The sequence below is a fragment of the Sarcophilus harrisii genome, chromosome 5 (genome assembly GCF_902635505.1).
Source record: "Sarcophilus harrisii chromosome 5, mSarHar1.11, whole genome shotgun sequence".
In the NCBI taxonomy this organism is placed as follows: domain Eukaryota; kingdom Metazoa; phylum Chordata; class Mammalia; order Dasyuromorphia; family Dasyuridae; genus Sarcophilus; species Sarcophilus harrisii.
The window spans coordinates 253,262,412-253,286,822 of record NC_045430.1 but is presented as its reverse complement, the minus strand read 5'-3'; the positions used below and the strand labels follow the sequence as shown (position 1 = coordinate 253,286,822).

At 34.8% G+C, this 24,411-nt stretch overlaps 1 protein-coding gene across 3 annotated transcripts in view; it reads left to right on the top strand.

Annotated features, from left to right (window-relative positions):
• Window positions 1-24,411, top strand: part of ANKRD28 (ankyrin repeat domain 28) — a 153,816-nt gene that overhangs the window by 34,105 nt on the left and 95,300 nt on the right. Inside the window, exons 1-2 of one of the 3 annotated variants that reach the window (XM_031940272.1) lie at window positions 18,137-19,698; window positions 20,880-20,963. In XM_031940272.1, the coding sequence (XP_031796132.1) occupies window positions 19,582-19,698; window positions 20,880-20,963 (201 nt within the window). In that variant the 5' untranslated portion in view covers window positions 18,137-19,581. Of the gene's footprint in view, window positions 1-18,136; window positions 19,699-20,879; window positions 20,964-24,411 lie in introns of those variants that run through there. The other 2 variants (XM_012551351.3, XM_031940271.1) reach the window with 2 other exon arrangements.

The following is a 24,411-nucleotide window of genomic DNA, read 5'->3' as shown; positions in this document are numbered from 1 at the left end:
GGTTGGATCTGTTCAGTTCCACTAACAATGTATCAGTGTCCCAGTTTTCTCACATCCCCTCCTACATTCCTCATTATCTTTTCCTGTCATCTTAGCCAATCTGACAGGTGTGTAGTGGTATCTCAGAGTTGTCTTAATTTGCATTTCTCTGATCAATACTGATTTGGAACACTCTTTAATATGACTAGAATTAGTTTTAATTTCTTCATCTGAAAATTGTCTGTTCATATCCTTTGACAATTTATCAATTGGAGAACAGCTTGAACTATTATAAATTTGAGTCAATTCTCTATATATTTTGGAAATGAGGCCTTTATCAGAACCTTTGAATGTAAAAATGAAAAACATGATATTTCAATAATCTTAAATTATTTTCATCGTTGGTAGTCTAAACTCTTGTCACTTTCTAAAAATACTATAACTAGAAAGCTAGAAGACTGGGTTAAAATGTCTCTAACTTATAGTAGTCTCAAAAGCCATTGTCAACAAATTCTATCCTTTATTCTGGGGTTTCTCATCTGATTGGGCTTACTAAAGGTAATAATACTTCTGAATGTTCTTATTAAATAACAGTCAAAAGATAACACATCAGTTAACTCTAGTAGATTCTACCATGCTAAAAGAGCTTTGAGACAGTCAGCCAATATATAATTATTAAGTATCTATTATGTTCCAGGCACAATGTTAAGCCCTGGAGACATAAATATGAACAAGACAGGCCTTATCCTCTAGGAGGAGTAAAGTACCTTAGATTCAAAAGGCCCAGATTTCCCCCTCCATTTAGGTCCATCTCCAGTTATCCTGATTTGATGGGGGGAAATCATATACACAAAAGGAAGTTGAAAAAGAGGGAATGAAAGTGGACTAAACTAGATGAAATTTTTATCTTTTCCCCTAAGCTAAATGAATATTTCTTAGTCATAGAAGATTGGAAAAAGAGGGGAAGAGGAATATAATGTGGGGAGTGGGGGGAAGTGCTAAGGCAAAGGAAAGTATAATTTTGTGTGTAATCTCACATAATCAGAGTACACACATTTTTGTTTTGTTATATTGCTTAGGACTATTCTCTCCCTCAATCTTCCCTTCTTTTAGTCTCCCTTTTCTCCTTTTGCGTCCTATTTTCCTGTTGAATAAAAGATTTCAATATGTGTGTGTGTGTGTGTGTGTGTGTGTAATATCTTGCCTCCTTTGACCAGTGTATGTAAGAGGAGGTTGAAGTGTCAACTGTCCCCTATTTATGTAGATGATACTTATGTACCCTGATTATGTGAAATAATCTCCCCTTACGCTCAATCTCTCTTATTTCCTCTTCCTCTTGTCCAGTCTTCTGTGATCAACAAGATCACAGAATCACTCCCAGGCTATACTTTATAACCCTTCATGATAGGGGGCACATGTATCATCTCCTTATAATAAAATAGAAGCAATTTATCCATGTATAATCGTTTTGTGTGACCTATCTGTAGTTCCCTAGAACTTTAATTCTTCCTTTTTGGCTGTCTGCATTTTTTTTCCTTTGACTTGGAAACTCTGCATTTTGGCTATGTTTCTTCAAGTCTCCCCTCTGAAATATATTTACTGTGATCTAGGCAAGCTGCTTAACTTGGTGATCTCTGACAACTTTGTGACACTGTAAGAGAAGGTGCTGACCTGCATGAACTTTCCTCATTTGGGTATCTCTACGTCTGTGAAAGTACAACAGCATTCTGTGTGCTCAGCACTGTGGTGTGCTTTGAGCTGGAGATACAAAGAGGCAAAAGACAGATTATATCCTCAAGGAGCTCACTTGTACCTACTGTGCTAGCCCCCAGGATACCTCAGAATCAGCCGGAGTCAAGATAACCAAAAGTCCTTAACCTTTATTCTTGGTCTTTAGGGGTAGAAGTGAAGGGGAATGGAAGAGAATCTCTGCAAGCGCTTTCTCCCTCATCTACCACCCACTATGTGTCTCTGGATAGCTTTACTCCACCCTCAGTTCCTCCTACAATCCTCTATACACCAATTATGGAGCCAGTACGTATAGTGGAAAGGACCATTTTCCAAGCAAATGCCCATAGAGTATTGTCCAATTAGAAGTTAGCCTCAAGTGCTCAGCAGTCCCAATCTCGGTGCATAGTTCCAGCCCTCTACAATCACTGCTTAATGGGAGAAAGAAAAAAAATAAAGCAAACATACAAATATATGTAAAAGTTACATATGGCATAAATAAGAAATAATGCTTAATTGAGGGACGGCACTGGAATTAAGAGATTTAAAAGTTGTTTATAGATTGAATTTTAGTTAGGTCTTAAAGGAAGCCAAAGAAGGTGGTAGGTAGAGTTGAGGAAGAACATTCTAGGCATGGACAAAACTGGGGAGTGGGGAGACGAGGGGGACCTGTAGAAGATTGGAGTATCTGGAGGCCAATTTGATTAGAAGAGTGAGAAGCTTGGAAATAAAAAGGAGCTGGGGTATGAAGAGATTTGAATGCCATTGGAGTCGAAAGAGAGCCAACGTCATGGTCAGACCTTTAGGAAAATCACTTTGGTGACTGAAGGCAAGCTGTAATATGCTTGGAGGTTACCTAGTTAGGAAAGGATTGAGATCAGATTTGAACTTCCTGACTCAAGCTTTGGCCTCTGTCCTTTGTGCAGCTTAGCTGCCTCTCTGCCTCAGCTTTAAAATGGGGATAAAATGGGCACCTACCTCCTAAGGTCATTATGAGGATATCAAGAGGGATAGTAGACGTTATAATGCTTGCTACTCTTTCTACCTCTGTTCTTGCAGTTAAAATTTTGCAATTAAAAATTGCAAAGAACACAAAATTGTTACTTCTTTAAAGATCACGAAAGGATAATGGGATAATTATTTTTTCTTCCACATAACATCCTAGAGTGTTATTTAAACACTCTAAAGTACAGAATCCAAAAACTGACATCACAAAAAACTGAAGTGTGTGTGTGTGTGTGTGTGTGTGTGTGTGTGTGTGTATGTATGTGTATGTATGTATATACAAGTACTGAGAGCCACAGTATTTGGCAGCCAGTTAAAACTATATACACAGTTGGAAATGGGCAAGTTGACAATTCTCAGTGGGGCCCCATCATTCCATTTAAGGGTTTCAGAGTATGTTGCTTCAAAAAGGATTCACTCTGTTTTCACTGAAAAAACATTACTAAGTTGTGGGTTTATTTAGGAAAGGTATTTCACCAACTTACCAGAGTTTTAAATTTATTTACAGCTAAAATGAAAATCACTTTTTAAAAATACCTCATATTTCCCATGTTGAAACAATGGAATGAACTCTTTAAGTATAATTACTTGGTTTAAAAAAAAAAAAAGACAGAAAATACAAAAACGGCCCCCCAAACTGTTGTGAGTCATCAGTTAGGATTTTTAAATAGTTACATTCAGCATTTCTATCTCCACCCAGAAAAAACATGAATCATATTCTCTAGTGTTTCCCAAATAATAGCTACTTTGAAACGGAAGTGGTAGAGTCCTAATTTGTGTGTGAAATAAGTGATGTATACTCCCAACTGCTTTTTACTGTACACGTGGGAATTCCACAGACATTTCATTTAAGTCTTGCTTATAGGGGCAAAACACTTGGTAACTATAGCAACTTATTTTTAACTGGAAAATTTCCCCTTCAGTTTTGAGGATGTCATAACACTATACTCTGGTTTTTTCTAGCATTGAAAGACCACATTTTGTTAGATATGGGTTTCAACTAATTTTTTAGTTTTCTTTTGCTTTTGTCAGATTTTACTAATATGAGAGAAATGTGCTAGCATATAGCAAGACTGGAGACAAATTTCCCTCAGAGACAAACTCTTTTTAAGGCTGTTAAGTACATTAATGATATCAAATAGATACTTTTTAATAATAAATAAGACATGTTAGTTTATGAGAAAAGACTCATTATGAAGAAAAATTATACCATTAATGAACAAAAATATACAAGGTGAATTGTATGTATCTCAGTAAGAAGTTATTAGCTTTTAAGGATGACTGGGAAAGGCTTCCTGGAGAAAGTACAGCTTATTCAGTCAGTTGGAGTAACACATATTCATTAAAGGTTAATGGATGTTGGAGACAATGTGTTAAGCTCTAACCACACAAAATAAGGTTAAAACATACACAAACAAAAAAAAGAGAAAAGAAACTCGGTCCAAGGGATTTGGTCATTTTTCGGTTGTGTCTTTTTGTGTTCCGGATAGGGTTTTCTTGGGAAAGTTACTGGAATGATTTTGCCATGTCTTTCTCCAGTTTGCCTAGCTTCCCTAATGAGGAAAACAGCCTGCAAACAATTATAAGATACAGGATAAATTGGAGAGATAATCAATAGAGGGAAGGTATCTAGTACCCCATAATAAGGGATTACTCAAGGATTAGTGTCATCATACTCTTGAGTACATTATATTTTTAATGTACTATTATTTTATAGGAAAACTGGAAAGATAAGAGGGGACCAGATAATGAAGGGGTTTGAACAATTAACAGAAGATGTTTTATTTGATCCTATAAGTGATAGGAGTCAGTGAGTGGGAATGGAGTGTGTAACATGGTCAGATATGAGATTTAGGAAGATCAGTTTGGCAGCAAAATGAAGGACAGACTTGTTTGTGGTAGCGAGAACTAGAAGACTATTGCAATGATCCAGGCCTGAAGTGATAAAGGCTAAGTTGATAAAGATTTTGTTGGTGACATACAGAAATGTTGATGATTTATGTGCTACAACTTTGCTAAAGTTACTTGTTTCTAGTAGTGGACATACCATTACTTTCTAGTTCTTTGCTATTACAGAAAAGAGCTACTGTAGATATTTTTGTACATATTACTACCTTAGTTTCCAGTTCTTTTCCAGGCATATGCTACTACAAAAAGAGTACCTATATATACTTATTGTGTATCTAATTTATATTTTAATATATTTAACATCTACTGGTCATCCTGCCATCTAGGGGAGGGGGTGGGGGGGGTTAAGAGGTGAAAAATTGGAACAAGAGGTTTGGCAATTGTTAATGCTGTAAAGTTACCCATGTATATATCCTATATATAGCCTATAAAAGGCTATTAAATAAAAAAAAAAAAAAGAGTACCTATAAACATTTTATTTTTTAAACAATTAGACCTTTTCCTTTCTTTGAGGGATAAGTTCATAGGCTTAGTAGTAGTATTTCTGAATTAAAGGGTATGTATCATTTGCGGAATTTGGTGATGTAATTTTGTATTGTTTTCCAGAATTGACAAACCTATTCAGAACTCTGAACAATGCATTAACCTGCCAGTTTCTTTGACTTTTCATTTGATACTTGGTAAAAAGTCTAGATAATACTTAGACTGATTTTTATATAGTCCTTTAAGGTTTGCAAAGTGCTTTGCATAAGTTATTTTCTTTGATTACAACATTATTATTTCCATTTTACTGACAAGGAAACTTAAGGCATAAAACAGTTAAGTAACTTGCCCAGGATCACACAGCTAGTAAGAATCTGAAGCAGGAGGTCTTTCTGATTCCCAAATACAGCACTTTATTTACTACAAAACCTCTAATGTTACATATGTGGTGATAATGATTCCCCTGGAAGGCAGTCATGCATATGAAGTATTTGGGTTAAGTAGTTTTCATTTTTGTGAAACTTAGTAGATTTAATTTAGTCTCTTCCATTACATCATTTCTATTCTGGGTAAAATATTGGATTAGTAGATTAAGGAGAGGAAATTCTTTTCTTTGGATTTGAATATAAACTTGATATTAGTGGACATTTGTAGCCATTTTAAAGATATAGATTATTCATGTCATGGTGTATATATGTCTTTATTCTCTTACATAACTGATGTTTTTTAACCTGGCTTTATTAAGCAGTATAAATTTTTTATAGATCTTTATGATTCATACTTTAAAATAATGGTATAGAGAATGATTCATTAACTCATTTGTATGGCGCTTTAAGTTTTAGCACTTCCTTCTATGCTTTATATACATCTTTTCATGTTTTATAAGCATAAGGTAGGTAGTTTATGTACTATTGGACCCAAAATGCTGATGAGGAGAGCTCATGATTTGATTATAAGTTCAGATTCAGGAACTCATGCCTGCTCTCTTAACCTTTGCTCTTTCTTCTAAATCCCTTTTTTCCCTTCCCCAAAGCTCATCATACAAGGGGATATGTGGAATTTATCCCTTTAATTTCCACTATCTGTCACTAAACTTGCAGTGGTAGAAAAGGAAAGATTCTGTTTTTTTTATCATAAAATAATATATTTTTTCATAATTATAACTTTTTATTGACAGAACCCATGTCTGGGTAATTTTTTCCCAGTGTTCCTTCTCTGGTGTAGCTGCTTCTGTCCATCATTGATTGAAACAGAATTAGATCTTCTCTTTGTGGAAGATATCCACTTCCATCAGAATGCATCCTCATACAGTATCGTTGTTGAGGTATATAATGATCTCCTGGTTCTGCTCATTTCATTCAGCATCAGTTCATGTAAGTCTCTCCAAGCCTCTCTGTATTCATCCTGCTGGTCATTTCTTACAGAACAATAATATTCCATAACATTCATATACCACAATTTATTCAGCCATTCTCCAATTGATGGGCATCCATTCAATTTCCAGTTTCTAGCCACTACAAACAGGGCTACCACAAACATTTTGGCACATGCAGGTCCCTTTCCCTTCTTTAGTATCTCTTTGGGATATAAGCCCAGTAGTAGCACTGCTGGATCAAAGGGTTTGATAACTTTTTGAGCATAGTTCCATGTTGCTTTCCAGAATGGCTGGATGTATTCACAGTTCCACCAACAATGTATCAGTGTCCCTGTTTTCCCACATCCCCTCCAACATTCCGCATTATTTTTCCCTGTCATAATAGCCAATCTGACAGGTATGTAATGGTATCTCAGAGTTGTCTTAATTTGCATTTCTCTGATTAATAATGACTTGGAGCATCTTTTTATATGGCTAGAATTTCAGTTTCTTCATCTCAGAATTGTCTATTCATATCCTTTGACCATTTATCAATTGAAAAGGAAAGATTCTTTAAAGAAGGTTAAGAAGAAGGTGGTTGAAATCAACGCTACAAAAATTTCCATAGTCTGAATTTAAGTTGCCCAGGAATCTATTTTCCATTAATGATATTGTTACTTTAGAAGTAAGTACCTGCCCTCCACAATGTTGTTTCACCTAAAGTAAGTACCTGCCCTCCACAATGTTGTTTCACCTAAAGTTATGTTATTGGGGAACCAATTATGATAAATGAGAATAGCTTTATAAAAAAATACTGTAATTTTTGAAATGGGAAATTCACATAACCCCAATTGCCTCAGCAAAAGAAAGAAATACAACTATTAAAATTGAGGCACTATTTGCAAGTTACTTTGGAATTCACTAGTATGTTTAAAAGTTCTTTGTAGATAGTTCTGAGAAATAGCATATAGGGGAAGACTATCTAAATGTATTTATTCAAATAGATGCATGTGTTGTGGTATTGTCCCGCTTGAGCTAATTCTTGGCAATTATCTATACCCCAATGGAATTATCTATCGTTTGTAATAAATTTATATAAAAATAGTTCTGGGTTCCATTTGTGAAACATTTGTTAGGAGCTTCATTGAGAATTAAATCGGGATAGGTTGATAGGTTTTCGGTCCTTGATTACAGTTGTGGGATCATAAAGAGATTTAGGTTTAGTCATGGACCTTAGATGATTATAAAGAAATAACATAAATTTTCTACCAATTCAATTTACAGTGGAATTAATATTCAACTAAGTGTTCATTCAACAAACATCTATGAAGTCTAGGCACTTGCTATTATAAAGGCAAAAAACCAAAAGTCCTCAAGTAGCTTATGATATAATTCGGGGTGAGAGGTAAGGAAGGAAGGACAAATAGATTGAGCATAAGTAGAGGCAGAATGCCGTGAGACACTTGAAGAGCAAGAGGAGAAATTGTTTTTAACTCAGTGGTAGTATCAGGGAGTGAGGTGGCATCTTAGTTGGGCTTGGAAAGAAAACAGGAATGTGAATGGGCCCCAAGAGGCATTTAGGTACAGGGGCTGCTGGTATGAATAGATGACATAAGAAAGAACATAATTCATTTTGGCTAGAATATGGAGTGTGGGACCACTGTAATATGCAGTAAAATAGGGCAAAGTTTGGAGTCATATTGCAGGGGGCCTTGAACACTAGTTTCTGGAACTTGACAGGCATTATAAAATACTAACTTGATCGTAGATTGCTAAATTACATGGAAGGCAGAAAGCCTTGGGAACTAGTCTTAAATGAAAAAGAATTAAGGGATGACTAATAAATTTGGGGCAGTTTGTGAGGGAGTGAAGGAGAGCCCAGACATAAGTTACATCATGTTAAAAATGGCAGGATTTAATTGATTAAATGTGTGAGTTGAGAGAAAAGAGTTAAAGATATGACTCATGATAATGTGTTTGTAGGAGGAAATGGGACAAGAGGTGGTACCATTGAAAAGGAGAAATTGTGGGAGAGGTACATATTTTAGGTGGAAGATATTACAAAACATTTCAAGTAGAGTACTGGGAGCTCGTAGGAGAGTGAGGTATAAATACTTTGGGAATCATTTGTATAGAGGTGTTAGGCAATGTATAAGCTTAAAGCGAAACCCTGGAAGACACATACTAAAACATGTATATGTGACTTTGACATTCTGAAGTTAAACATCTCATTAATTTTTGAATAAAAATTGAGGCAAATTTTGTCATTACAATTGGTTCCAATTGGTAAGCTTCTGTTGATTTGTAAGGATGAACAGTTTAGTACATCACCAGAACCCAGTTATGTTTCCTATAAAGAATATCTGTTTCATAATAGAGACAATAGACATGCTGGCATATGGATTGTATACATTTTATACTATATTTTGTACCTTGCAATGAGATTTATGAGAACTTCAGCTACCCAACTGCAAAACTTCTGCAAAAACTGCAAAACTGGGGTATTGAAGAAGTCTGAGAAATCTTTGAGCAAAAGTAAATCACAAAGCTAATGAATTTCAGTCTAGAAAGAAAGAAGTATAGCCAACCTCCACCCAGCATCTAATAAAAGCATTTGAGACTCAGGTTACTGACTTAACAAAATTGATAACATTCTTTCCCTTGGCAACTTTTAGTTTTTTGGACAACAGAGACACAATTTTGTAAGTTGAATAGGAAGTGGGGAAAGTTCCTAAAAAGGAGCATATTGATACTACTGAGAGTTGTCACCTGACAGCTAGGTTCAAGGAAATAATATAAACAGCAACTAGAATATATACCACAATAGCTTTCAAGGCATAAATATCATGCCCTGAGATATTTATATGTTTATATATATTTATATGTTTATATATATTTATATGTTACATAAATTTATATGTTTATATGTTCCGAAAATTCTCAGTTTTAAGTTTTAGTAGATTATAAGTGAAAAAGGAATGAATAAAAGCTATAAGCTTTAACTTAACTACATCCAGACTTTTGGAATACCTTGCATATGCATTATGGGCTTAAGTGGAAAGTTTAAGTAGTAGTATCAGTTCTGTTTAATAATTGAGGAAACTGAAACTGAGAAGTGATTTCATTTGCTCAAGATTGCACACTTTATCAAATTAGGAAATGCAGTCTAATTCTTCTGACAGTAGAGTTCACTGTATAATTGATGCTGATAATGATGACCCAGAGTCATCAACAAAATTGCTTTCAGTTTACTAAGAAAAGGTCTCTCTATTCATGTTGGTCTATATCTTGACACTGGACCCAGACTGCTCTAGAAGGGAAAGTGAGGCAGGTGACATTGCACAGTCCTCCCTCACTCAAATCCAATTCACTTGTATATCATGGTACTACCTCTCTGATGTCATCATGGTCCTCTTCAAGAATGAAGGACAAACGACAACTAAGAAAAGAAAGAATAATACTATGGAAAGATTTCTGTAAAAGAAAAAATGTTAAAATGATGTTTAAAAAGTTAACTGGAAAATTGACTTATCTGTAACAGTTTATTTCTGTGATGGTACTAGATAAGAGGCATTACAATTGTACTACTGTATTGGGATAGTGATTTTTTTCAAGTTTTAATAATTTGCCTCAGAAATATGACTATCGGGGCAGTAAGGTGGTGCAGTGGATAAAGTAGCAGTGCTGAAGTAAGGAGGACCTGAGTTCAAATGTGGCCTCAGATACTTAACACTTCCTAGCTGTGTCATCCTAAGTCACTTAAGCCCAATTGCCTCAGCAACAAAAGAAAGAAAGAAATATGATTATCATATCTGTTTGCAAGTTACTTTGAAATTCATTAGTATGCTTCTTTGTAGGTGGAGTCTTCCTACTTGAGTATTGTCCTGCTTGAACTAATTCTTGGCAATTATCTGTACCCCTAATGGGATTATCTACCATTTGTAATAAATTTATATAAAATAGTTCTGGGTTCCATTGGTGAAACATTTGGTAGGAGCTCCATTGAGAATTAAATTGGGATAGGTTTATAGGTTTTCAGTCCTTGATTACAGTTGTGGGATCATAAAGAGATTTAGCTTTAGTCATGGACCTTAGGTGACTTGTTTATAAAGAGGAGAATTAACAAGATCTGACAATTAGTGAAAAAGCTTTAGTCTTTATATTACATCATGCTGCCTTCCTAGTATCTGACATTCATGCACTTTCAGTGCTGCTTTATGCATTTCATTTTACCTTAATGCTAAAACCTGAGATATAGGTAGCATAAGTGTTATACTCGTTTTTACATGAAGAAATTGGAATCCAATGACTTAATTGCTCAAAGTGCTGTAAAGGTTAGTGCATATCATTCTTTTGATTAATTTTTTTAAAATCATATTTACTTTGTTAAAATTGATTTGATGTGAATGTATGGCGAAGAGTCAAAAAGAGAATACAAATTTACCAAAAGAAAATTCAGGAAGGTGTAGAGTCGTTTGAAAAAGAACTGCATTTGCAATAATGTTGAGAAAAAGAAGAAAGTAAAATGAGCAACAATGACAAATTCATTAGGACAATGTGGAGGAAAGAATACTTTTAGGCTACAGATTTACCTTATTTGAGTATAGTAATATACTCAAGAGAATAGTAATAAAAACAACTCATTAAGATTGAATTTATGATATACAAAATGCTTTGTATTTTGCGTCTTCTTAAGTATACAAGTAATATACAAGTAACATATTTTTACATGAGAAAAAATGAGAAGGGTGCACATGAAGAAAAGAAGTGTGACTGGCAAGGTTTATACAGCTAGAGACACTGAAGCTAGGACTTGGAAGGTTCAAGTATAGTGCTCCTTTCATTACTAAGTTCTAGTTAGGCAAGGAAGATGCTGAAAGAAGGATGAGTGTTAACAAAAAAAATTTTTTTGAGTAGTGTTAATTGATCTATGAAGGAAAAACAGGAATTGAATTGTGGGGGGAAATGTTTGTCCAGGATATATGAGTAATATCTTTAGCATGCTAGCTGGGAAACAATGAGTTAGATATTATGATTTTCTTGCTGAAATTGGCCATTATTGCCACAAGTATTAGTCATTGCAGTGGTGATTTCTGAGGTTCATTATTTAAAAGCTAATTAATAAATCCAAATGTCAGTAAGGTAAAAAAAATTAATTATGGAATTGTGCAAAGTATTACATTTCATAAGAATTAAAATTATATAAATACATTATATAAATTATAAATATTATAAATTTATTTTGTTTTATTCTTTTCAGGCACTAATATGTTAGGGATCATGACATAGTAATTGGACATTTAGAGAAAATTGCTGCATTATATTTTTTCAAGTTAATATTTTCCCCCCTAAAGCAAGAAATATAAAATTTCTTGTTACAAATAAGTATAGTTAAGTGGTTCCCCTCCCAAAAAAACAAAAAAAAACAAAAAACAAAAAAACAACCATTCCACATTGTCTTCCCCTTCCCCAAAAATGTTTCATTCTACATTTTTAAGCCTCTCTACCAGGAGGTGGTTGTTCCTCTGTAATAATGGTTAGTCTTCCTAAGACTTTCAGAGTTGGTTATCTTTACATTATTTTTACTATCGAAATTAATTCTTTTGATTCTACCCACTTCACTCTGCATCAGTAATACAGGTCTTTCAAGGTTTTTCTGAAACTATCCCCTCTATCATTTCTTATAAAAAAATCACATTCATATACCAAAACTTATTTAGCCATTTCTTAATTGATAGATATCCCTTCAGTTTTCAATTCTTTCATTTTTCCTTTGATGTCTGAATATAGATCTGCTGGATCTATATGCACAATATTTGGGGGGGCATTATCATAAAATGTTTACAAGACTGTCTGGTCCAGTTTACAGTTCTGCCTCAATATACTTGTTTTCCTATAGCCTTTCCAGCATTTGCCATTTTCATTTTTTGTCAGCTTTGCCAATCTGATAGATATGATGTGGAGTTTTAGGATTTTAATATGCATTTCTCTAATACTTAAAGATTTTTATTATTGTCATTCAGTAGTTTCAAGTGGTGTCCAACACATTTGAGGTTTTGTTGGCAAATATACGGCAGTCGTTTTCCATTTCCTTCTCTAAGTCCTTTGACAGATAAGGGAACTGAGGCAGATAGGGTTAATTGACTTGCTTAGAGTCACATAGCTAGGTAGTAAGTGCCTTGGAATGGAACTCCTGAAATCTTCCTAGCTCCAGGGCCAATACTCTATTCTTTATCTCCTTAGTGATTTAGGTGTTTGTTTTTTTAATATAAATATTTGATAATTTCTCTAAAAAACGCTTTACTCGAAATGTAATGCCGGAGAAACTGAGCAAGATGGAGATTAGAGAGTATTCAATAGTTTATTAAATGGAGAGACATAACTGGGATCAAATTGGATCCATGCTTTGGTCCCAGGGCTGAATGAGCAAACAGTTCTCAATGACATATATACACATGGCTCAGACACAGAGGGTAGACTGAGGCAGGGGCAGAATCAGAGTACTGAGAGTGGGAACTACACTCTGACAGGGTGACTTACACCACAGATGGAATGACATAATCGGGGAGAGGCACCCCAGACATGGGGAGAGGCATCTTGATAGACAGTATCTGACATAGCTTGGGATAGGGAGGCATTCTGATATTCTAAAATATAAGATCTTTTATCCTTATCAAGTATTCTGATAAAGAGGGAGGAGAGGTTTTGCAGGGCTGTGAAGCAGGGAAATCTAGGCAGGACTGAAACAGGATAATTGGGAAAACTGAGTCAGGACAATAAAAGAATTGTGGCATAACAGAGAAAGGTTTATTTTTATTAGGGTCAATTCTCTATATAGTTTGGAAATGAGGCCTTTATCAGAGAATAAAAAATAAAAATTCCTCCTCCCTCCCAATTTACCTGCTTTACTTTACCCGCATTATTTTAGCCGCATTATTTTATTTACATAACAACCTGTTTAATTTTATGATCAAAATTGTACATTTTATCTTCTGTGACCTTTTTCTATTTGGTCATGAATTTTTCCTCTTCATAAGGTTACGGGTAATTTGTTAATATATAATCCTTTATGTCTAAGTTGTGAACTCTTTTGGAGCTCATCTTCTAAATGATGTGAGATGTTAGTCTATACTTTGTTTATTCATCTTTTTTTTTTCTGGAATGTTTTCCAATTGTCCCAGCAATTTTTGAAAAATAGTGAATTTTTGTCCAAAGTTGGGATATTCAGTTTTATCAGATCCTAGGCTACAACACTTCCCATTTTTAGTGTATGTTATACATGATCTAATCCATTGATTAACTTCTTCTAACCACTTGTTTTGGTGACTATTGCATTGGTGTGGGTTAAAAGTTGACACTTTTTGGTCCTTTTCCTTCTGATTTTTCTCCCATTAATTTCCTTAAGATTCCTGATCTTGTAACTCAAGATTAATTTTTATTTTTCTAGCTCTATAAAATTATCCTTTGGTCATTTGATTGGTATGGAAATGAAAAAGTAAATTAATTTTGGTAGCATTGTAATTTTTATTGTATTGGTTTAGACTAAAAATGAGCAATTACTATTCAAATTAAATTTAGATTTATTTATTACTTAGATCTGTATTTGTAGAAAGAATATTTTGTTATATTTTAATATATTTAACATCTACTGGTCATCCTGCCATCTAGGGGAGGGGGTGGGGGGGGTAAGAGGTGAAAAATTGGAACAAGAGGTTTGGCAATTGTTAATGCTGTAAAATTACCCATGTATATATCATGTAAATAAAAGGCTATTAAATAAAAAAAAAAGAGAATATTTTGTATTTGTATTCATATAGTATCCAAGTACTATATCACTGTATGTCTTTAGACATACAGTCTTTTGACTTTTGGTTAGTGGTTGACCTCTTCAAGAGGTATGTTGGCATGCCATTAAGTTTGTTTAATGCTGTGTTTAATGGAGAGCCATTGAGCTTAGGGAGAGCTGTCACAAAGAGATTTGAGGCAGGGAGACTAGTTAGAAGGCTATTGAATTAGTCTAGGCAAAAGGTAATGAAATATAACCTAGGGTGTTGACTGTGCCATGGGAGAGAAGGGGATAGATATGAGAGACATGAAAGAGGAAATAAGATTGAATAATAGATTAGATCTGTGGGTGTGATCAAGATTGTTGACCTGATTGGCCTTCAGAAGGATGATAATATTAGAAGGTGAGAAGAAATGAGTTGTATTTTAGACACTGTTGAGTATTAGTTATGTTCAAGGTGTCTAAAAGGCAGTTAGTGCTGAGACAGACTTTAAGAGAGAACAAAGGATATTTATGGATCTTGGAAACATCTGCATAGAGATGATCATTGAGCCCAAGAGAGCCAGTTGTGATCATTAAAATAATATCGAGTAGAAAAGCAAGAAGACTCTTCAGTATCCAGTGATGCCTAGTGGGCATGACATGGGTGAAGAGCAAGCAAATGAGGATGACAGAGAATAGTTGGTTGAGGAGAATCAGAAGAGACAAACAGGAAAAAGGGGGTGAAGGAAGACGAAAAGAAATGTCATTAAAACTTAGAAAGAAGAGAGTAAATAAAAGGAGAAGATACTCAATAGTGTCAGATCCTGTAGAGAAGTCAAAAAGGATGAAAACTGAGAAAAGGCCGTTCAGATCGATAAGTAGATATTTGGAGAAAGCTATTTCAGTTTAATAATGAGCCTGGAAGCCAGAATGCAAAAGGTTTTAGAAGAGATATGAGAGAGGCAACAATTGTGTAGATCAATTTCTGGAGTTTAACCCCCCAAAGTGGAGGAAAAATAAAGACGATGCCTGTTAAGTATGATAATATCAAAAAGTAAGGTTTTTACTTTTTTTTTTTTTCATTCAACCAATTATTTACTTATTCATAATTCATTCATTCTATATCTAGGCAATTGGGGTTAAGTGACACAGGTCATACAGTGACACGAGTCACACAGCTAGTATTTTGTCTGAGGTCTTATTTGAACCCGGGTCCTCCTGATTCCAGGGCCTGTATTTATCCATGTGGGGTCCTCAAACTTTTTAAATAGGGGGTCAGTTCACTGTCCCTCAGACCGGAGGGCCGGACTATAGTAAAAACAAACATTTTGTTTTGTGGGCCTTTAAATAAAGAAACTTCATAGCCCTGGGTGTGGGGGATAAACGTCCGCATCTGCCACATCTGGCCCGCAGGTTGTAGTTTGAGGACCTCTGATGTATATATTTCTACATGCTAGGCACTATGCTAAGCACTTTACAATTAACTTGCTTGATCATCACAATTCTTGGAAGTAGATCCCCATTTGACAGTTGAGACTTAAGTATGTTTGTGATTAACTGAGGTTGAGTGAAGAGAAAGAGGACATAAGAGTGACCTTTTTTGGTGAAATCCTCTTAGAAGGGAGGGATGAAATGAACAAAGTGAAGTGGATTTGGAACAGTACTTTGGAGAGTGGGATATTGATTGAACCAGTTAGAGAGTGGCAAAATTATTGCCTTGCTGTAGTAAGAATCCAGTTGACAAGTAACAAGTGTTAGTGGATCCACTTAGCACTGATGCTGATTTTCCTGAGTGAAAGTGGCATATGGTGAGACAAGGTTTGATTAGCGATAAGAAGAGAGAAGAGAATGGTTCCCAGAAGGGATTAAGGTAGGAAAGTGATAGTAGAGAGTGAGAACCTAGGAAAGAACTGAAAGATGAAGGGAATAGAAGTCATAAGGAGGCTGAAAAAAAGAATTGGTGTTGTAAGGCATAAAGTAAAGTGGGTATAATAAGAAATTATGATGAGAAAGAAATTTCTGAGTTAACATGGAAATGAACCATATGTGTTGTGATAACCTTGTTAAGGATATGACCACCTTTGTGCGTAGCTGAGGTTGACGTAAAGGAATAAATGGGTCATGGGAATTGAGCAGATGAAGTTAAGACATTTGAAGAAACAGCAACCAATGTGTGTGTTCTCTAATGTGTGTGTGTGTGTGTGTGTGTGTAAAATCTCTAGTGTGAGAGCAGGAGTTGTAGAGAGAAAGATTGTGATACAGCTAGACACTGAACTGAGGAAGAAGGGAGGTTAGTGTTTGTGTGGGAGCCTGTGTGGATTGGGTGATAAATTTGGAAAGCTAAGAAGCAGTTACTGAGTGATGATGGTAAAGGGAGAGTCTGGAAGTGGCAGTGAAAAGCAAGGAGTCTTCCAGTTCCCCCTCAGGCCAAGTTGAGATATGAGTAAAAGTGCATCAAGGTGGGATCATACTAAGAGGTCAGATGTTTTGAATTAAAACTGGAAGCCCAGGTACTGAAGTCACTTCTTAAGGAAGGAGTAAAACCCGAGTACAAATTAAAATAATATGCTTGATTGAGGGACTTTAAAGGGGCAGTAAATAGAGCTTGGATCTGAACTCAGGGAGACCCGAGTTAAAATGTGATCTCAGATAACTTTACTGGTTGTATGACCCTGGGTAAGTTGCTTAATTTGTTTATCTCAATTTTCTCATCTTTCAGAATTGTGATAATTGTTTTGAGGATCAAATGAGATGATGCTTGGCATATAGGTAGTGCTGTATGTTTTCTCCCTTCCTTATTCTCTTAGTCTGTCAGCTGAACCATAAGGTAAGAACTTACTTTATTAAGGTAATACACATTCTTAAGGCTTTGCTCATATGATGTGACTGAGATCTTTAAAGTTGGAAGAAATCTTAGCTAGGTAACCTAACTTCTTTCCTTCATTTCTCTAATATGTGGAGAGGCGGCATGATATAGCTATGGCTTATGAACTGTTGTAGAGAAGAATCTTTCTGGCACTGGTAGAGGAAAAGTGCCTGTTTGCTAATATGCAGCAGTCATGGATTAAAATCAATAATAAACATACTCACGTATATATCAAAGAACAGCATTTCCAGAATTTTTTGTCATATCCTGTTTTCCCCCATATTAGACTATGAGTTTTTTGAGAACAGGGTCTTCCCTCCCTTTTTGTATCCCTAGCATTTTGCATAATGGTTGGAATATAGTAGGCACTTAATGAATATTAGGGGTAAATTTACAAGATCACAAAAGACTCATTTCTTTAAAACTATGTAAATGATTTTATTATTATTATTAAAGTGTTTATATATATACTGGCTGAAGCATTATTATTGCAGTTTTATTTGTGAAGATACTGAGATATAAGGAGATTATCTTGCTGGTACCATGCAGCTAGTAGGAAAAAAAAGTGGGAATTCTGGTTTGAAATTTCCTGCAGAATATTTGTGGTTTCATAATTATCAAAATTGTGTAAGTAACAGTAGTTTAGCCTAAGTATGTGTCTAGCTAAATATCTATGTTGTATTATATATTTGATTGTAAATTTACTCTTTATGTCTAAATCCCCAAATACTGATACCAGTTTTGCAAGGAAATAATCCATTTTTTACAATTCTGGTTAAGCATGAAAAGAGTTAAATGGCTTCTATACAGTAACATATGAAAACATTTAAGCTGTTTGGAACTGTTTACTTGCATAAAGGGATGTTAGTCAGCAGAGGCAGTACACCAGGATACCAGATTTCTTTGTGGCTTTTAGTGGAAAATGTTAAAAGCACACTCATTTTTCAGCTAAGAATTTTTTAGTTTCATCTGAATTAGTCACAGAACTGGCACGGGCATTCTAAGACTTTACAACTGGCTCTTTGGGGGGGTGGGGGGTGTAGAGGAAGTTACATCCTGAGCAGTGGCTCTGTTCTGTGGTAAGTGTAACATGTGAGCATTACTAGGCATTTTATCCTGCGGGGCTGCAGTCTGCTCTTCAGACTGGGCTCAGGCGGAATGCTGCTGTGGGGCTGATTTCTCGGGTCCTGTGGTTGATTTTTCATCTTTCTTTTTAACGATCAGTTAATTCAGAGGGGTTTGCGGCTTTTTCAAGATCATCTACTGAACACGGAAACATCTGAAATCTACTAAAAAGGCTAGCAGTGGAAGGAAACTGGATTGGCACCGACCCAGATGTTTGAATAAAAGAGTAGCCGGAAAGAAGATGCACGGAGGATTTTTTTTCCCCTGAAGGAGGACTGTATAATGGAAGCTGGATTCATGCAGAGATCAAAGAAAACACTCAAGTGATAAACTACTTTGTGGAGGAAAAGGCTGAAGCAGTGATTTGAACAGTTATTTGAGCTTCATAGCTTCTTCTCAAACCGTTGATTTGTATTTTTTTATTTTTTGCTAAGACTTTCTTGTTGTGGGTTGTTTGCTAGAGCAGCCACAGCCAACTGCTGCTTTATGGAGGAGGAATGAAGACTCTGCATTGCCTGTGCTATTGATGAAAATAGAGCTATCTGCATTTTTGTCCTTTGGGAAATCTCGATTAAACAGGCCACATTCTAATACCAAGAATCTAATCGTTGTTCCTCATAGTCTGACTCGTCGTGTGTAAATGTATTGCAGCTTTACTGTTGATGCAGAAGAGCGCGTTTATTTTTTAAACATAGAAAGAATTGTTAACCTCTGAGCTCCATGTTCTGAGTTTGTGTTGAGCACAGATGAATTTTTTCTGGAGTACATCAGCATTGAGACCAGTGAAACTCAAGAAATGAAGACTTGACAAGGTGAAGATAGAATAGTGAGATTTTTGAATTTTGTTTTCAGCTCAAAGAAAGCCAGCTATACGTGACCAAATTGACCTTGTCTGGATTGGGGATAGCTGGGATCGACTCTGTCACTGCAGTTGCTTCTCCTTTCAGTCAATACAAAGTGGTGTCATGTCACCCCAAACAATGACTTCTCTGTACTAACAAAATTCTTCTGTGAAGAGAAGTGATACTAAAGAAACATAATTTTTAGAGGGTGGTTTTTCAAATGAATTTAGATTATAACTGGGATTATTAGTTTTAAAAGGTTTTGTTTTGGTTTTTACTAATAATTTCTGTAATAAAGAGCTGGTGACTTTGAACAGACTAATAGGACTTGGCAATTTTAGAGATGTTTTAAAGCTGTGGGAGTCAATTACCACTGGAAAAACTGAAGTTTAAAATTAACTTTTAAATGCCAGCTGTAGTACACACAATGTTCCCAAGTGTGTACAGAAGAGGAAGACATACTACTTGTGATATACCAACTGTAACTTTTGCTATATAATTTGAAATATAGTGTTTTAAACGGATGAGTCGGGTGTGTATTGTTGTTTTGGAGGAGATAGAAGATGAATCTCCACCATTTGTTTCTAAATTGCCTCAGGAAAATAAATTCCTTCCATCTTCAGCTTCTGGAAATGTATTGGTAAGATGTGATAGTTTCTTAAGTAGTTTGTATTCTGGTATAGTATAAGTGATTTCTTTTTTTTTTTTTTCCATTTTAAAAAATAGACTTAATAGAATTTATATATTTTTGGTTTAGTTTGGTTTTATGTTTACCATGTCATAATGCAAAGTGAATACATTTCTGATATTCTTGGAAGATTAAAAAAAATCATTCAGATAGTATAGAAGCTACATATTTTCAGCCTTGAAAAAAAAAATTTAACCTTGTGTTTATAAAACTTTCAGTCTGATCGTAAACTGCCTGTAGCCTAATGGATAAATATATATATTTTGACTTTTAGTTCCTTTTTTCCATGTCTAGTCTATAGTTTGTGAAATTGAGGTAACAAGTAGGAATTGGCAATTCTGCCTCTTTTGGGAGAGACTGGCTACTACTAGTAATTCGGAAGGCCTGGAATTTACTGTATTAGCTTGTGTATTGTTTACATGTACAACTTTATCTCATACTGTGTTATCTTTAGCCTTGTTTTAAAAGCTGTTGTCAACTGCTTCTTTGCCTAGTAGAACATGATATCCTATCATAGATACTTATGCTGTTGATTAGGAAACTTATATTTAGACTTACACGTGTTTATGTGTGTTAATCATGTCATTCAGACATACTGTACTTGGTCTAAAAACAGGAGAACTGAATTATTTTTGTAATTTTCTAGATTGTGAACTCTTATGCTAATCAGTGGTAAAACTTTATTTCTAAACTCCCCAGCAAAATGTTTTCAAGGAGGCTTTGTTTTAATGGACCCCTAAATTGTATGGTAACTAGCTGAATGAGATAATTGGGCCTGTGTATTTTAGATTCTTTAATTGAAATAATCTTACTTATTGATAAGATTAATAGGCTAGTCTTAAAAATTCAAATTTATCTGGACTGATAAACTATTTCCTTGTAGCTAAACTATATTAATGATTTTTTTCCCAGGTGGAGCTTTTTTCTCTCTAAAGGTGATCATTTGTGCAGTTTGCAAAGATAGTATTGCTATATATTGGTTTTCAATTATTAGTGAAGTGGGAACAGAGAAAACATTCTATGATTTTTATCCTTTTTTATTCAAAAATTTAATGTCTGTTATTAGAAGCAGCAATGTTTTGTAAAGCATTTGTGGCCAAATTTTTTTATACCCCTTTTCTTTTATATTTTAGCCATCACTGGTTCAAGCTATATTTAATGGAGATCCTGATGAAGTTCGGGCACTAATATTTAAGAAAGAAGATGTTAACTTTCAGGTAATAAAAAGCAGAGTTAAATTTAGATAATGTAGATAATGTTCAAACTTGAATTGTATTTTTAAGGCTTCTCTTTTACACAGTTTTCAAGTAAAGGAAAAAAAATCATTCATCTGTGAAAATATGGTGATATATAATCATAAAAAGTAATTAATGACATAGATGTTTGTTGCAAACTTTTTTTTCCCTGAAGTTGAAATTTGAACTCTCTTCCTAGAAATGAATGTAGTTGTAAAGAGATATTGAGCACACATAAACAAATTTTCCTTTGTTTGATTATATTCTGCTACTGTTAAAAGGAGAATCATTTATAAGCTTTGTTATTGTAGTTTTTGCAAATGATCTTTCAGGACTGGAATTACTATTGTAGTTCATTTTTTAAAAGAACTTTCCAAAAATCAGTAAATTGCACTGGGCCATTAAAAATATTATTATATAGTTTTAAAAAGTTAGCAATTTATTTTAGCATAATCAGGCCCATTAATGCATTGCCACTGAAACAAGTGTTCCTCTGTAGTATTGTGAATAAAGTAGTGTCTTGCTATTTCATGTGATCTAGAAAGTAGCTCTAATAAAACTGGGGTTTATGAGTTTTGAATATTCAGCTCTAAATAAAGACTTTTTTCCCCCATTTTTGTTCCTCTTACACAATAAATGCAATAGTTATTTATTTTAAAAGCCACACAAAAACAAAAGTGTTGTCCTTTCCTTTTAAAGAATATATTCAGTTCTGGATTAGTTATATGTTATGGTTTCCTTGTTACTAACATTGGCTATAATTTTTTGCAGTCAATTAGTGAGCTTGAAAGATTTTTTGCAGAAAAAAATCGTTAATTGTATTTGTGTTTTGTGGGAATTATAACCCCTATACTTGAGGGAGAAGGGAGGAGGTGATGATCTTCCAGGTTTATGACTATATTCTAGATAATTGAGATTATGGAAGTTGAAATGGATAAATGGATAGCTTAACTTTTAAGATTCATTGATTCTTTTTATTCTCTTAGCACAGTATACCAAATATCATTTTAAAGTGCATATGATATGCTTAATAATTTTGTCCAGAGTTATCAGAGTGTGGTCATTTTGGAACTATTTAACTTATGAAAGCATATTTTTTTATTCTTTGTTGTGAAACATTCGAACTCTTGATAATCATATTTTAATAGTACTTAAATGTTAAAAGAACATCCACAAGAAAAGTGTACCTATTTTCCTTGACTAGATAAAAATTATATTTTAAGATTGATCTGTTATTTCATCAGTGTTGTTGCATAATCCCTTTTTTCCTTGCCTTCTCTCTCAAAGACCATTCAGAGAGGGTTCACTTGGGTACACTAAAGATCTTACTCTAGATCTTTGGGTACCAGTGGAGCATGCAAGCTGTTGTCTCTTGATCTTACATGACTAGCCTCATCTCCTTTTCCTGTCCTACTTTTCTCTGCTGATATACTTTATGTCACTAATATGCTATGCTCATTTGTTAAAATGGGACTTCATGTACTGTTCTTCATGTTCTTTAGAAGTTCTGGTATTCTGTTACTCATAACCATGTGGCAAGTATTAATATCAAAGTGATTTTGTTTGAAGGAGTAGATTAGGGTTGCACAAATGCAATCTTGCCCACTCTTCTCCTATCATTTATATGTTGGTTTCATTGTCCATCTGCATTGTCTTTTAAAAATTATTATTTTTAGAAATTAGCAAAAATTCCTCCTCCTGACCTCCATTTGATACTTTTAGAAGATGCTCTTACAAACATATATAGATAAGCAAAATAAATTTACACATTGTGTGTGTGTGTGTGTTTCCCATTCTGCACTTAATTTCCTCCACCTCTTTCTCTGGAGGCTGAATGGCATGTTGGTTTCATTGTTAGTTCTCAGTAATCATGCATCAGTGATCATGAAAAACTGAACATCATCTGTAAAACGAGCTGCAGAAAAAAATTGAAAACCACTCTTGTAATTTTTGTCAAGAAAATTCCAAATGGGAACTCATCGGATAGAGGGCTGGGAGTAGAGCCAGGAAGGTTTGAACTCAGATCTGGCCACAATAGCTCTGCGACTAATTTTGGGGGGCCAGTCATTTAACTTCTGTTTGCCTTAATCCATTGGGGAAGGAAATGGCAAACCAAGTATCTTAAGAAAATCCTGCCATGAGCACTACCATGCTATTATAGTCATGAAGAGTCAGATGTGACCCTTAATAGAATTCAGTGGGGACACATATTTCCCCTATTAATTCCATCTTTATTTATTCTTATGCCTGTTTTTAAATTTCAAAGTTTTTATATAGCTTGTCTTTTCAATAGGAATGCTTCAAAGTCCTCTTTCAGCCAAAGTGATTTTCAAGCACAGATCCAATTATATGAGTTACCCTACTCAATAAACTGAACTGACTCCCTAAAACTTAGTTGCAAGTTATCTTTCATATTTATTTTCCAAGGTGTTAATTTTTTTTCCATTCTTTCTTCTAAAGTTGAAATTTCTTTTCCAGTTATTTCCTCTAGAGCTCTTGTTTCATGACAAATCATGATTCTTTTTTTTTTTTTTGCTTGCTTCATCTTTTCCAAAGATTCTCTTTGAATTTTTTTTTCCAATTCATTTAGTCTTTTCTTGTTCTGGAATAGTTTTCTTCTTTGTGTTTTGAACATCCCTGTCACCATAATAATTTTGTATGTTGGGATTCTTTTTCTCTTTGCTTATTCTTCCAGGCTACTTTCTGACTTTTGGTCTTGATCTTGGTGCCTAGGTTTGTGCACTTTTGGAGGAAAGGTTGGAGCTTGTCCTGTTGCTACTTTGTTAGTTTTTTCAGTGTTTTCTTTTTCTCGAATCTCAGGTTGAGGACTACAAGCATTCAATATCTCCTGAGTGTCTTATTGATGTTCCTCTAGTCTTTCAGCAAATTCCTAATCTGACTTTGGGTCTGAGTGACAACAGACTATTGGGATCATCTACTGTCAGCCAACTATGATTTTTTTGCTGGTTTAGAATCTTAGAAGTGGAGGCTCCTCTGGTGTTGTAGTCCTGGTTTTTCTCCAGGCTTCAGAACTATACTGTTGCTGCTTGCTCCTGAATCAGCTTTGCCCTCCAGACCCTTCTTACCATTGAAGACACGGGTCCTTTTATTAACCTGTTCTGTGTTTGAACCTGAACTGGATAAAAACATAACTCCCAGTTGGTATCTTTCCCCATTCTATCTATGTCTGGGAATTCGTGCATGGTCTCTTCCTCTTGCTTTTGAACACAGTTCTGTGTCTAGAAGATTCCATGCAGCTACTCATGATCAGACCTCATCTCAGTGTCCACTGATCTTTCTGTGTCATTGTGACAACTAACCTGGGTTGGAAAAAATGACTCACTATGACTTTGTTGGTACAAGCCTCCCTTCCCTTAATTTATTATTTTTGATATTCTTTTAAAATTTTGAGTTTCAGATTATGTCCCTT